Consider the following 15647-nt stretch of genomic DNA (forward strand, 5'->3'; position numbering starts at 1 on the left):
CTAAGTGCAGAAATTCTTGTCATGCCAAGAACAGTGGGAATAGCAGAAGATTAATGCTTGGCTAAATAATTTGAATTGCACAAGTCCATGACAGTCTCTGTCCATAAGATTTTCAGGTACAATCACAGTGCTGTCACTGAAGTCATCTTATATTGGGTAAAGAAGAGAAAGGTGCCAACTTTTATTATGAATTATGCCTTCACATTATAGCAAACAGGAAGGTGTGGGTGGGGTTCAGTAAAAGAAACAGTGAGCAGGAGCATATTGGCAACATTTATTTTAGTTTCATGGAGACTACAAATGAACTAAACAGCAGCTGAGGTAATAATTAAATCACAGGAAGAAAGTCACTATAATTTCTCTGAGAAGGGATCTTCAGAGTTTGGGTTGAACTGCTGATCAAACGAAGCAGGATTTTAAAATAGTGGATTTGAGTAATAAATGGTATTTGTTCACTCATCTTGAAAGTAGTGCTTTGGTATAGTTATGTCCAGCCTCCATTTGTCCAGGGACTAATGAATCACTATAGCATGAAACATAAGCACATAACAATTGCACAATGATTTCCCTTATGTTCTTCATTTTTCAGTCTTTTTTCTTTTGTTGTTTTAGTCTTGAGGGTTTTTGTATCCCAGATAATTTTTAATTTTCAGTATTCCCCATTCATAAATGAAGGGAACTCTTCAGTATTTGTGAATTCTTAATGCTTGCTTTCTAATTCAGCTGCTTTTTGCATTTCTTACCTAGTGGCATTTTGTACAGGCTTTTTGTTCTGTTCTCAGATGTGTGAAACAGAAAATGTGTGCATTTGGGGAAGCAGAGTGGACCACAGTGGTGGGCAGACCACTGTGTCCCATGTAGCTTGGAAAGGGACAGCAAGTGGATTGTATGGGTGAACCAGTGGGAGCTGAATAATGAGGGGAGCTTTAGGATTTAGGATGGAAAGAAAGAAACTAAACCCATGAGATTGCACCAATCCTGTTTTTTTCCTAATCCACCACTCACCCTTAACATGTCTCTGTTTTTCTGCAAACTAAATAATGGGGCTGTGTGAATGCAGAGAATTTGGTCAGTCTGGAGGTGTCAGTTCAGCACCAGGACAAGGAGAGTATTTGTGGTATTGCATCTCAAAGCAACTGCAGGGTTTGCTGGAGGAGCAGAAGTTTCAGTGAGAGTCTGAGGTGTCTGCATGCTGTGGGGTGTTGTGTGTGGTCTCAGACTAGGATCAATGATTGTGGCCTATTCCTTGGAAAGGCAGGAATGTTGACAGCCCTTGATACCATATGCCTCCTTTATGGCACGAGTGGGGAGAATAACTGTAAAATACTCTCCAGATATCAAGGTGAGGTGTCAACACATGTTAGTTCAGCTATTCTGTTTCCTTCTGGATCAGCTGGTATTCAACAAGAGTTTTATTTCACAGGAGGTTTTGTTCTATGTTCTTTTGTAAGCTGCCCTAGCCTTTTGTCTTTGCCAAACGTTTTTTCTTTCTCTGGGTGCTGGTAACAAGTAATATACTTTCCATTCCTCCTTTTTCCCTTTCTTTTTATTTTTCCCAGCCAGAGGTGGTTGTGCCTATCACTGTGGCTTCCCCTAAGCTCTTCCACCTAGTCCTCCGCTATGTCAGCCTGGGCTCAAAAAGCTCTAAAGGGAAGATCTCAGTTGCTGAGAGAAAACATTTTGGCACTAATTATACTTGTAAGTGAATTAATTTTCTCACTAGGCTTGCCTGTCTTCCTCTGTCATACACCAGCATTGCCATTCCAGTATATAATTGTCTGCATGTGCCTTTTTTTTTGTAGGACTTTAGTCTGGTGCTTGCATGGCTTCTAACTGTTCCTCTATTCAGCACTTTACGGCTGTTTTTGTTTATTAACTTCCATTTTTCAGAATGAAGTGAGGATAACTTTGAATGTGGAAAAATCAAACCTCTACTTATTTCGCATTATCCTGAGGTATATTAACCCTGGAGGTGAAACATTATCTGGTCGCATATCTGCTTACCAATCTCAGCCTGGAGCAGGTAGGTGTAACTCAGCAGTGCAACAGGTCAGATGAATGTTGTTAGATCAGAGAAGGCTTTCCAAGGTGCACCTAAGTCAAATCTGTAATGTTGCTTAAAAGGCACCACTTCTAATAGTGTCAGTGCTTTTGTGCTTCTCCTCCAACATTTTTGCTGTGTAATTGATATGGCTGTGTTTGCATGAAACCCCTGCTTGCAATAATAATCAACATTTGTTTCTTCAAATGTTTGCCACACTTAGTACTTTCAGTCCTGTACTTGGAAGCTCTGAACTGTGGTTTTTATGAAGCTTTTAAAGAAGAGGTAACAACACTCAGTTTGGTTTACTTGCCTTTAATATTTAAGTTTTAAGTGTTCATTCCATGAGTAACATTTGTTTAATGATGAACCCAGTCTACCAAGTTAGTTCTGATTACAGACCTCAAAAACATGTGATACTGTTCAGGCCCTGATAAATGAAAAATACTCCATATCCTTTGAATAGGGCACACCAAGCCAATATGCAGACTTACCTCTTACTGTTCCTAAGCTCAGCATGCTGATAGGAGTTAATTTAGAGTTTCTTTTAGCAATTCAAATAAGACAAAACTGAAGACTTCATAGGCACCATTCAGCAGAGTGACAGCAGTTTGTGGTCATGACTGGCTTATAATGACTGGGAGACAGGGAGCCAGATCTTGTCTGTGTCCAGTCTTCAAAGAGGAAACCTTTAATATTCAATAACAACTGATCCTCACAACTTTTATTTGACAAAGCATACCACAGCTGTATTTCTGTAGTACACAGAATCACAGAATGGTCTGGGTTGGAAGGGACCTTAAAGATCATCCAGTTCCAATGCCTGCCATGGGCAGGGACACCTTCCACTAGACCAGGTTGCTCAATGCCCCATCCAACCTGGTCTTGAACACTGTCAGGGATGGGGCATCCACAACTGGCCCATTATCTCTGCCTAGAAGTTATCTGTCTATAAGTAGACATTTTAGATGCTTCTGAGAACCTTCAATATCTGCAGTATTTGAGTTAAAGTCACACAAGAGCATGCCTTGTGTCAGCTGAACATATTGAGAGTCAGTGCAGAGATAGGTTGAATGGAAAATTGTGGAACAGGAAACCGAAAAAGTGACCAATTCAGAATATTGCAAAACTGGTCATTACAGGGTGAGAGCTCAGCTTTTCTGTACCAGTTTGTTCAAGAGTAATAAGAATGAAAGCAACAACCACTGCATAGCTCTGTATGTGGTCAAATGCATTGCTAATGCATATTGATGGAAAAGCTTTGATCAGCTCCTGTCAAACAAAGTTTAGTGGACCAAATTATCAGTCCAGCTCACTAAGCAGGTAGAGACATTTTACACTTATGTAATTTATGTTTTTAATTTGATTCTTTTTTTCTGGCAGGGGCTGCTCAGAGCAAAGAGTTTGTCTTCCCACCCAGCAAGGAGCCAGCTTTTCTCACAATCCCAGGAAAAAGCTCCACAGAGCCTTTCTCACTGGTTCCAGGCACGTGGACTGTCAGTATAATGGCAGAGGAAGTCCTCCTGGTAAGAAAACAATTGAACAAAACAACTGCTTGGAGGATGTCATGATACTACTGCTCTGGAGTTATTTGCTGGGAAGAACCCTGCAAGCAACTGAAATTCTGCACTAGTGAAAAGAGTATAAGCCACAGAATACAATTATTGTAATTAATACAAAATATAATGAAAATTTACACTCTGCCTCGTATTTTTTCTCTGACTTTCTCCTGCTCTAATTTCTTGTGCTTACAGACTTTAAGTCTGTCTGGAATATGTACCTTCAAATGATAAAGTATGATTAACATATAGCATAAAGCATAAATGCTTAGAAAAATTTTTACATATCAGATGTTGTGTCTACAGCTTAGCTCAGCCAAGGCCTTAGTTTCTTGACAAAAAGTTTTCATAAGAGTATTGTAAGATGGGCTACATTATGAGCAGGTCAATTTCTGACTGCTTTTATTCTCCCATCATTTCTCTCCTTTCATTCACTGAAAAACCAAAAAAATTTCTAGCAGCAGATCTAAGAAATTGCTAGTGAAAACAAATGGTTTGATGTGATCATTTATGAAAAACCTTAAATATGTATGATCACAAAGACAACATACTGAAATTCTTACATATTTTGTACAGGGATAAAAAGTAAGCTGTGTCTCTAGTCATTAAGCCTGGGGCTGTGTTACATTTATGGAATACCACATGAAGTGTTAGTAAAGAGCTTGCAAGCATATTTCTTGCTGAAAGTGACAGTATTATTGTGCTGGGATTTTTTGCTTTGAAAAGGTATTTATTAAGTATCTTAGCCTACCATGTTCTCACATTAACAGTTGTTACACATAAGCAGTAATGTAGAAATTTAAGTAAACAAGGCAGAACAAAAATATACCAGCTTTGGAAGCACATCTTAAGAGGTTACATGGAATATTTTTATCAAGTCACCTGGGGTACATGAATCTCCTGTGTGTAATCACCCAGAGCTGAGTTGTGTGCTTGTGGATTGCACTCATGGATGAAAACTGCAAGCATCTGGCTGGGTGTTACTGAACTGCAGGGAAACTCCTTTCAGAGCACTGTCTTGTACAACACAGGATGTGAGAGTGGCTTCAGAGTTTCCCTGATCACAGAGCAGATGCCTTCATACTGTCTTTCTGAAATTACGCAATTAGGGAGACACATTCTGGTGTTATTGGCCTAAGTGATAACAGAAAAATAACCCATCTTGCAGATACCCTCTGTACAAATTATTTATGTGATTGGTTTCATTCATTGTTTCATTGTGAAAGCCTGGAGATGTTCCTTTTGTCATTGTTTGCATGGTCATGCATTTGTTGTATTCTTTGTTCTTAGGATTATCTGGTGCTGTTACCTAGTGATTACTACGAGGCATCCCTCTTGCAGATACAAGTTACAGAGCCTTGCACATATCCTGGACCTGCTTCAGCAGAACAGTCAGTATATATGCTACAGCACAGTGCAAACCAGTGCCTTGGCTTATTTTGTTATCATCCTGCTGCACTTGAAAACAATAATAATCCTGTGTTTTGTTTGTTGCTCTTTTGTGTAAGCTGCTTGCTCTATCAGCATTTGCCTCTGGGCAGATTTTCCTGTGTCCTTGGTTCAGAGGCAGTGCATTTCAGACACGGGAGAGAATCCAGAAGAATACCTGTGCGACAGCCAACTCCCAATCAGCCGGTGATGGCCCATATCAGTGGAAGAGAGGTCAGATTTCTGCCTGTTAATTGCAGTCCCATCTGTGCTGTTGACTGTAAACCTACCAGGCTAAAAGGGTTGCAGATTTACAGCTCAGGATTTTCAGATCTGTAACACATCCCTAAAACAGACTCTGCATCAAGGTCTGCATTTTACACAAAACTATGTAAAAGTATCAGGGTAGGCAGATTTATAATTGAGGCTGGAATGGGCATTCTACTGTGGCAAAAGCATTTTATTAAATAAAAATCCTTCTGCTTGAGGCATGCTGGCTTGTTCAGAAGAAATGACATAATGATTTGTGAGCAGAAATGGTGTGCATACATCACTCTAAATCTTTTTTTTTTCTTAAATAGCTATACTTAGGTAAAATGTTCACTTTACTGAAAAAAAAAGCAGAAGCAATTATGCCACTGCTGTGGGTCCTTCAAAAGAGAAACGTGTTTTCTGAAATGAAAAGATATATTAGAAGTGTGTTTGGCAAAAATAAGGTATTTTATCAATTACGTGATAGTGATGTGATTATGCCCTCTATTACTGTACTTGGATATTCCTTTTAAAAATACCAAATACACCAAGAATGCTTACCTGCCACAGGCTCTGGTGCTTCATCACTGATGCATGTGCAAAACTTTACTGGTACGAATAATTGCAGTGAAGTCAAGAGGGCTGTTGACAGAATTATTTACATGTTTAAGTGTTTGTAGCCTGAGGAAATACTGAGGAAAAAAAAGGTTTAAATTTGAAAATAATTATGTAGTCAACTGAAGCAAAACCTTTGTAACCACAGCACTTAACTACTTAGAAGTGTTTTGCATAAAACATTGTGTTAACCACTTTGTGCAAGTAACCTAAAAGAAAACCTTGATTCTTCGAAGTGTCGTTTGCTGGCGAAGATGCTTTCACTCTTTGTAGGGAATCAAAATACAGCATTGCTGTAGTAGAAATTTTGTGTTCCTGGAAATATTTTTTTCAGATGGTGGCAATTTTTTAGCATCATTAACATTTCTTCCCTTTCTGCTGGAGAGAAGAGAAATAGTAATACACTCATTTCCCAGGGTTATTTTACAGCTTTTCTAGAACTGTTACAATGGCAGCTGTTTCTGGAACTTGTTTGACTCTTATTAGAGGACAAAGTGATATTTTTAAGCAGTGCTTACATTCGACTGGGTGTCTTCTGTTCAGACACTACACGACTGGCCCTGGACTAATGCTGATCAGTCAAAAGAGCAGGAAATGGGAGCAGGAAATAGGAGCTTCCTGCAAGAAAAGGGAGTGAAAAAATTTAACTACTTTTTTATTTTTCAATTATTTTGACCCAGATCAATTTAGAGATGACCATAAATGTTCCTCAAGTCGGTCGCTATGTTCTGGTTTTTGAATATGCCAATGAAGAGGATCAGATATTCACTGCAGAGGTAACAATACATAGCTCTGGACCTGGCACTGAAGGCAGAGTGAGAATATACAGTTGTAAATACAGGTAAGAATTTCTGAAGTAATCACTAAATGATTAAATAAGCATTTAGAATATAATTATACTTTTTCATGTAGAAAAAGTACACTTTTTTAGAATTTGTAGATTGTTCAAATTCTAGGGTGATTTAAAAGCAAGTGCAGGATTCTGTGGATTTTGTACAGCTTTTTAATTTTCTTTGTGCAATCAGCTTATTAAATATTGGTACTGCTTCAGTGAATTGTTTTCCTATACAAAGGGTTACCTTTTCATATTCTTAAATCCTTATAAACTATTTATCTCCAAGTCCAGAGGAAGAGCATGCTGTTGGCTTCAGATGCCTGCACTGTTTTTCTCCAGTTAAAAGTGTGTCCAAGGGCTTTGGCTATAAAAAATGTAGCAGCCAGTTTTACAAGAGTATTCCCTCTGTTTCTAACAAGATCTGCTGAAGCAGAAGTATAAAGGTCTCTGAAGTTCTGTGTGTAGTCATCCTCTGGCTGTTAGGCTATAGGCAAGGTCTTCAGCCAAATGCTTCTTTATCCTTGTTGACTGATGAGGTTACTGCAGATGTTTCTGCACAAGGGATTTCGCCTGTCCTGACTGAGATTGTCTTTAACATATGAGCACCTCAGCTTATTTTGAGCCCTTGGGAGAGCCTACCCAGTGCTGGGGGACTACAGACATGCATCCTTTTCTCCCATGAGCCAAGTGCTTGGCAGAATGGAGGCTTAAGGATATTCAGGATGAAATTGTTCAGTAAGAAAAATAATTTTCATGAGCATGTTTGTGATACAGAGCAGAGTCATATGGGGCAGTGACCTTGTCAGGTTATTGCTGGGGAAAGCTCTTATTTTAGCCTGTTACATAACACTTTGAGTCCCAGACTTCTTGCTATAAACCTTCTGTTTTATTGTTTGGTTCTGGCTTTTTTCCCCAAACACATTTTATGGGCTAATTTTGAACATACTTGTTTGTTTATATGGCACATTAAAAACATGCTTATGAAAATACAAAATAAGCCCTTTTTAGCTTTAATCTAGCAATGCAGCAAATCCCTTCTGCAGGCATTCTGCATGAACTGAATGGTCACATTGCGAGTAAGGTGCTGTGTCATCTTCCCTAAGCAGGAAAGTATAAGTCTCTTCTGATAAAAAATAAATCAAGCAATGGCATCGTGAGGTGCATGAAGATAACAGTAACTTGTTCAATCTGTAATATATTGTGCCAGGCTTTCTCACAGCTCTGTGAGAATGATTATTCCAAATAAAGCATGGTAAGAGAATAAAACATCACAAGCTTTCAGCTAATCATGAATAAGGGACCTGTATTTCTCTAGTTTTACATGTCCTTAGCCCTGAGCTGACCTTTTTTCTGATCTGTGCTTTAAACAAGAGTTAAAATTTCACATTCTCTGGTTTGTAGAGGAGGCAAACCTGTTTTTTTCACTTGCATTGAGGAGTATCTCAATGTACAGAATAGCTTCCTAAAATCAGGCCTTGCTCAGCTGCCACTGTGTGGACAAGAGCTGTTGATCCACATCCTCAGTGGCACATGACAGTAGTGGAAAGGAGCAGCTGGTGTATGCTGGCACCTCAAGGAGCACAGTCCAAGCACATGAATTTTAGTTACACACCCTGTTACACAGCATGGAAACCTCTGCAGATAAGCATGTATATCTGTCTGTCCATATCCTGCTTAAGACAGTAGCTCAAATGGGTGTCTGAGCTGAGGTCTGGAGACTTCAGCTCTGGGTGAGTCAACCCACAAAGTATAAGCAACATTTTGTACATGGCAGATCCTGTGTCTCGCTGGTGAGGACAGTGCATGTTCTGCAGTGGCCACAGGTTGGTTAGTTATGATCTGGGATGGCTACTGGTGTGGCTGGCCAGCAGCCAGGCAGTGAGGTTAGGTGACAGCCTAAACAACATGGCAGTGCCAGCAGGCTCTTCCTTAATCCTGCTTTCTTCTCAGTTTCCTTTGTCGCAGCGTTGTAGTTGATGACAGGAATCGCATTGCAGCCTATGACCTTCTGGCAGACACAAAGATGCATCTTAAGGCATCATCAATTAATTTTCTTCTGGTAAGTTGACTTTTTCCCCCTTTTGTTTCCTTGTTCCCTAATTGGGTAAAAAAAAAATATTTGTGTCCTTATATTCACATTCTGTAAGGTAATGTGTGAAATTATGTATGTTAGATGCTTGAATAGACACGCTTTATATGTAACCAGAGAATGCTGAGGCAAACTTACCAAAGAGAACTTTGCCTTTTATTGGCAAGGCTTTTTCCAAGCTTTCTTGCGCTTTGTTTCAGTTCCCCTTTCTCTTCTACAAGTAAACTTTAAATGAAAAATATCTTTGTAACTTTTATACCTAATTTTTTATTTTCTTTTTTTATCTTTCATTTTTTCTAAATCCTCAAAACCCATGTAGGAGTTTCCTGTGTCTCTTACAAAATTCAGGTAATAAATGCATTTATTTCAGGTAATAAATGCATTCATTAGTCATATAGTTTTAGATATTTCAAATAAAAAGCCTTCACTGACCTCTTTTGGCCACACCAGGAATATACTTTTCTGGAGACTGAATTTTCTTATCTGTTCTGTTTTCTATTTTAGAAACACAAGGTTTGTTAAAACCTAGAGTTCAAACCCAGCTAATAACAATTATTAGAACTAACAGCTGAAACATGCTTTCTTCATTTCATGAGTCAGTGTGTACTAATATTGTTTACACTGTCTGTCACCTCCCTGCTGTGCTAACAAGATCCAATCTTTACAATCTTGAAGTGTAAATTAAATTAAATTAAATTTGCACTTAGCAAAAGATGAGAAGGGGGAAAAGAAGAGACAGACACTAATCATTAAGTCAATGATAGCAGTTTTGGGGTTGAAGATGCTTGTGTGATCCCTTCATGCAGACCAGACAGGCAAAAGAGAACCACCTCCAACGCTGGACACATCTGCTCTAAATAAAAGGGAAATGGGGTTCTTGAGACCATCTGTCAAGAGAGGCTCTTAGAGCTTGACAGTCTTTATTTCACTGATGCAGACAAGCCATCTAAACCAGACCACACTTGGCCCTAACTTTTTAGCCACTCATGAAATGCTGTTCAAAGCTTCAAAATGTACCCTTGTTCTGCTGCAATGGCCTGGAGCTCTGTGGGTTGTTACATGCAGGACAGGCAGAGTGTTGGCTGCCCAGGGAAAGGGATCTTAAGCACTCTGCCTTGTAGCTTACAAAGGTTTTTTTCCCCTGCTTAATACTTTTAAAACACAGGCTGAACTCCCTTAGGACCTACTTCCAAACTAAATCACTTTGCATAATAATGAATTCTCCTTATGCAATTTTTGTTTACATTACTACTTGGTGCTTGCTATCTTACTGCTTACTGGACACCTTCATCTCCTTTTCAACTAGTTCATGGGTAAGTTCTGTAACTTGTGCTTCTATATTATCTTATATAGTTTATTAGTGCATATTCTTTTGTCTACCCGCAAGCCTCCCCTTATGTCCTTACCACTGTGGGTACAGCAGGGCTACCACAGATTCATTTGTTCATGTGTACTTTTAGTTTTTTAAAATAAAACAAAAAATCATATGAGGTCTTGCTTCTTTTGGAATGAGTTCTGAATCCCAGGAGAGAAATCCTGGTATCACTGGAACTCACTCCCATGGACTTTGCACAAGCAAGTGTTTGTGCCTGTATTTGAGAAAGTCTGGGAATTCCCCCAGGGTCCAAAAGTCTCGAACACCACAGATGAGGGCTTTTCCCTCCTACCTCTCCTCATTCCTTGCCTTGCTTCTCAGCCTTTGAGCTCATCTCTTGTCTTTCCCTTTATCATATATATACTTATGTTTTAGTTATTTCACTTCTGAACAGCCAATATTCCCTTGACAGGGACAGAAAAATGCTATTTAGCCCTGAGGCATTGAGGTGCAGTGAAGTAAAGGGATCCAAAATCTTGTGGGAGGTCCATGACAGAACATGGCTTTGGGCTCATATCTCCCTATGCTAAAACTAGGCTTCATCCTTCCTGTTCAGGCCTGGCCCTGTTATTTATGATATTAATTAATTGTGCATTGTGCTTGTTTTTCAGCACAAGGTTTGTATTATATCAGCTGACGAGTTTTCTCCAGAATATGTGGATCCTAAAGTACAGTGCATAGCTGCTTACAGGAGTACCAGTGATGGAAGGTAACTTGCTTGGTTATATCCTTCCTATTATCTGAAGACAACCTTAAAAGATAGAATAAATGCTGTTTTAATTCTTTTGAGCGAAGCTTTGCTCAGTGACTCACAGGTGATTTGCAGGCCACTTTTGCAAAGTAGTCTTTGTAAAGAAGCTGAAATGTTAATCTAGACAGTCTTTGCACAGGATTTCTTTAATGACAGCCTTTTCCTGGCCCATCTGAACTGCCCAGTTCTGATGTGTAAGAAAACATGCATTTTTCACACACTGTCCAGCATGACAGGTGTTCAATCTGAAGAGTCATTCCTACTTAGGTGGCCTGAAATGCTTACTCTGGAGATTTCTTCTGCATCTTACTGCTTCATCTGTCCCAAAATGGCTTTAATTTGTCATTAGGTGTGGGATGTGACTGCCCTTTTGGGCACAAATCCACTAACTCAACTTGGCAGCATCAAATTATTCAACATGTGAACCCCTACTTCACAAACAATCCATTTCCTTGTCTGTCTGATCATGGGGCCCTTGGGGTGGTTGTGCCCTCATCATTCACTTCACACAGCAATGCCAGCTGATCCTTCTCCATTATACTTTATAGGACCAGTAATTAGGGAACTCATATACTGCTTGGTTGACCCAGGCTGACAGCTCTTCTCTCACTGTGAAGATCTGAACCTGAACCTTCACTTCCCAAGTGGTCAGGTTTAGGTTCTGCAGAGCATTTGCTCTGTCCCATTGAAGCTCTTCCCCTCTCCATATTTTGTTCTTTAGGACAGAGAGGAACTGTCACTGCAGCTTCCAAATTAAGGACATCCACATTTCAGTGCCTGTTGCACTCCCCAGGATGTGCCTCGTGATGCCTACTACTGAGGCTTTCTTCCTACTGATCTAGCAGTGGGAAGGGCCTCAAAGTAAAAGTGGATGTCATTTGCAGGACTTAAGAGGCAAAAAGAGTTGGTGATTTGGTCTAACAGTTTTCCAGATGGTAGCCTCTAATATAATGGTTGAATTGAAATAGAAAGCAGGAAAATCTGGATAGTAAATTGGATAAAAACATGTGACTGGCTTGGCTTCCAAGCGTGCATTGCATTGAATCACAGCTTTAATTCTGCTGCTCAGAGTGTTACCACTGGGAGCAGCTTTCTGAGACTGAAGATACTTTTCTTTGCACCAAAGTTGTTTTGCAAATCCAGGCATTTATATTCTGAGTAAAACAGGGAAAAGAGGATGGATGAAAAACACGATTCAAAATAAATCTTAGAAACTTACACATTTTATTTTGGTTTTGTGTTGGATATTTTTTTAAACTCTTGTTATATTAGCACCATTTACTGTAGGTTTATGTTTTGTTTTTATTGTTACCTGGCATCATTTTTGCTTTCCTGAAAGCATTTATGTTCATCAAGTTGGAAGATGCAAAGGCTTGGCTCAGTTTAACAGTATTATAAGTAGATACTGCACATGATTTCCCACACAGGCCTGGCAAATACATCTCAGTTCTGGCCCTGAAACGTACTTGCCATTCCAGTTCTGGGCCTGTCTCGAGCAAAGATTAATCATTGTCTGTTGAGTAGTCACAAGTAGTGAACAAATACAACCAGGAAAACCCCAAAAATATTTTATCCTGCAGTCTTGGAAAATTATTCTCTCAATCCCAGAATTAAATATGCCAAGGAAGAAATAGTTAAACACAGCAGTGAATGAATAAGGATGCTTTCAAGGAGTGCTGTTATTTATTTTGGCTCCAATTCTACAAATATTTGAGTATATACTTAACTTCTAAGTACTTAAGTTGTCCCATAGACTTCAGTGGGAAAACTTGCATGTTTAAAGGATACACCTATGTAAATATTTGTAGAACTGAGAATTCAATATTCTTACAGATTGTGGTGAATGTAACTAACTGGATTAACTAAAATGTATTTAATTTTTAACACTCCTGATTCCCTTAAGTTCCCTTTTCCTTACCAAAGTCTTTGCACTGAAACTTAAAGTTGTGGAAATTTTGTGTGAATAAAATCAGTTAATGCACACTTTCCCCTGTATAAGTTAAATCTGTACCTCTTATTTTTATTTACTTTCCGATCATTCACAAAGAATCCAAATAGGAACAGTGGAATAGGGGTTATTATTGCATTATTGATTGCAATACAATCTAATACATTGACTTTTGTAAGTCAACAGCTTTTCCTGTAATGATTAAAACTTTCTCCTGGCCCCGTGGGTAATTACTGTGGTTCTGTGTTTAGTGCAACATGCATTCCCTCAGTTTTTGAAACTCCACCAGCAGCTTTGGTTTTGGATGCATTCAAAGATGGGAAGATTTCAGAAGTGCAGGAGAATGTACTCCGTGATCCAATGAGTGCCACTTTGCCTGCTGATTCAGTTCATGGAGTCATCTTGACACAATTACAGGTATCTCACATTTTGAAAGCTTTGTTTTGGAAGTCACAAAGTATGTTCTTAGTAAAGTTAAATAGATGAAAAACTGTAAGAGAATCAAAACTGGATGATGTGGTACCATGAAAATGTTGCAAACTGAGTAAGCCACAGAGATAGTGCAACTAAAGCAGAAAAAAAAAGCCCCAAACACCAGCCTCTTTCTGAACTACACCACAGTCTCGCAGACTGAAGAAGAATGTTAAGTGTGCTTGGCAGGCAAACAGCATGCAGTTGTAATATTCCTTGAAGAAATTTAACTTGCTGAGAGATGCTAAGGCCCCTCTCTTTCACTGCAGGTAGGGGGCACTGAGCACAGCTGATAAGCCAAATAATGTTGCACAAAAAAAATATAGCCTGTGATTCTGTGGTTTAATACCAGAGCTGTTCTTGTTTCTCCAGAACCAGATCACCTTGAGTGGCAGAGTGCCCCACTTGGGCAGATACGTGTTTGTCGTACATTTTTATCAGCCGGCACACCCAGTGTTCCCTGTGCAAGTCCATGTGAATGCAGGACATGTGTGGTCAGGTAGGCAACTGAATTTGATCTAACCCCTCTCCTTTCTCAGCATTTTGGGATATGGAGCTGTGTTGGGTTGACCCTGGATGGGCACAAAGTGCCTACCGAAGCCACTCTGTCACTCCCTTCCTCAGCTGGACAGGGGAGAGCAAATATAAGAGAAAGCTTGTGGGAAGAGATAAGGACATGGAGAAATCACTCACCAATTACCAACATGGGCAAAACAGACTTGACTTGGTGAAATTAGCTAAATTTATTACCAGTCAAATCAGAGTAGGGTAATGAGAACTAAACCCAAATCTTCAAACACTTTCCTTCCACCCCTCCCTTTTTTCTGGGCTCAGCTTTACTCCCAAATTTCTCTAATACCTCCCTCTAAGTGGCACATGGGGACAGAGAATGTGGGCTGCAGTCAGTTCATCACATGTTGCCTCTGTATGTTCCTCCTCAGGGGAGTACTCCTCACACTCTTCCCATGCTTTAATGTGGGATCCCTCACATGGGAGACAATCCTCCACCAACTTCTGCAACATGAGTCATTCTCCTGGGCTGCAATTCTTCACGAACTGCTCAAGCATGGGTCCTTTCCGTTGGGTCACATGGCCTGCCAGGAGCCTGCTCCAGTGTGGGCTTCCCACAGGTTTACAGACTCTCTTGGGCATCCACCTGCTCTTCCGTGGGTCTCCTCCACAGGCTGCAGGTGGATCTGGGCTCCAGCACCTGGAGCACCTTGTCCCTTTCCTTCTTCACTGCTCTTGGTGACTACAGAGTTGTTTGCCTCACATGTTCTCACTCCTCTCTCTGGTTGTAGCTGCTGTTGAGCCGGGGTTTTTTCCCCTTTCCTGGATATGTTATTCCAGAGGTGCCACCATGGTCAGACCTGACCTTGGCCAGTGTTGGGTCTGTCGGACATGAGAGAAACTTTTCATAGAACCCTCCTCAGAGCTCCCTGCAACCAAAACCTTTTCAAATAAACCCAGTATATTTTTTCTTCTAGGTACTTTCAATGCTTCATTCTGCCCTCATACTTCTGGCTGTCGGGTTCAGGTGATTGCAGAAAACCAAATTGAGCTTGACATTTCTGAGCCCAAGGTCTCTGTTACGGTGGTGATACCAGATGGAAGAATGCTGGTTCTGGTACGTGTGTTACATAAATGTACTTGAAAATGTTATTCTCAGTTTCACTATTCATTTAGAGATAGATGCAAAAATGAAAGCAAAAAAGAATAATTTCTTTTAATTTTGTGTTTCTGATTTTTAGGCTCTTTTGCACTGCTTTTGGTTTCATTTTAAATTTTTAAGATACTCTGCACTGTTTTCATTGTATACTGCTTTTAGCATTACAACTTTGAGGGGAATATGCAAAGTTTATTTTCCTATTCTTTGGTTAAAATCTTAACAGGTTTTGAAAAAATCTAGAATGTATAATAAAGCAACATTTAAATATGTAAATGCCGTAGCTTGTGCCTTTTTGTTTTTCTCTGAAATGTACAATTTAGCTTTCTTATTGTTTTAAGGAAAGTATCTTAGTTGTTCCAGCAGACACCTACAGTTACAAAATTCTTGACAAAAAGACAGTGGACAAGTCATTTGATTTTATCAGCCAATGTGGAGGAAACAGTTTTTATATTGAGTAAGCATCACTTTCTAAAAAACTGAACATTGACAAAAAACTGGGAATAATATTAATCTTACTCTGTGCTAAAGAGCTGTCTTAAATCCCTATCATTGTGCTACATTAAAATGCTTTTCATGGCTTATGCTGGCCCATTAAATTTCCATGAGTCATTTTT

The 15647-nt window shown here is 39.6% G+C and overlaps 1 protein-coding gene across 2 annotated transcripts in view; it reads left to right on the plus strand.

Annotated features, from left to right (window-relative positions):
- LAMA3 (laminin subunit alpha 3) overlaps positions 1-15647 on the plus strand; it is a 105490-nt gene that overhangs the window by 41664 nt on the left and 48179 nt on the right. Inside the window, exons 22-32 of one of the 2 annotated variants that reach the window (XM_085052703.1) lie at positions 1560-1698; positions 3425-3567; positions 4891-4991; positions 5109-5262; positions 6576-6736; positions 8681-8789; positions 10806-10903; positions 13145-13310; positions 13737-13863; positions 14852-14991; positions 15372-15487. In XM_085052703.1, the coding sequence (XP_084908829.1) occupies positions 1560-1698; positions 3425-3567; positions 4891-4991; positions 5109-5262; positions 6576-6736; positions 8681-8789; positions 10806-10903; positions 13145-13310; positions 13737-13863; positions 14852-14991; positions 15372-15487 (1454 nt within the window). Of the gene's footprint in view, positions 1-1559; positions 1699-1890; positions 2024-3424; positions 3568-4890; positions 4992-5108; positions 5263-6575; positions 6737-8680; positions 8790-10805; positions 10904-13144; positions 13311-13736; positions 13864-14851; positions 14992-15371; positions 15488-15647 lie in introns of both variants that reach the window. The other variant, XM_085052704.1, reaches the window with a different exon arrangement.

The sequence above is a fragment of the Lichenostomus cassidix genome, chromosome 2 (assembly GCF_008360975.1).
Source record: "Lichenostomus cassidix isolate B80296 chromosome 2, HeHo_3.0, whole genome shotgun sequence".
In the NCBI taxonomy this organism is placed as follows: Eukaryota; Metazoa; Chordata; class Aves; order Passeriformes; family Meliphagidae; genus Lichenostomus; species Lichenostomus cassidix.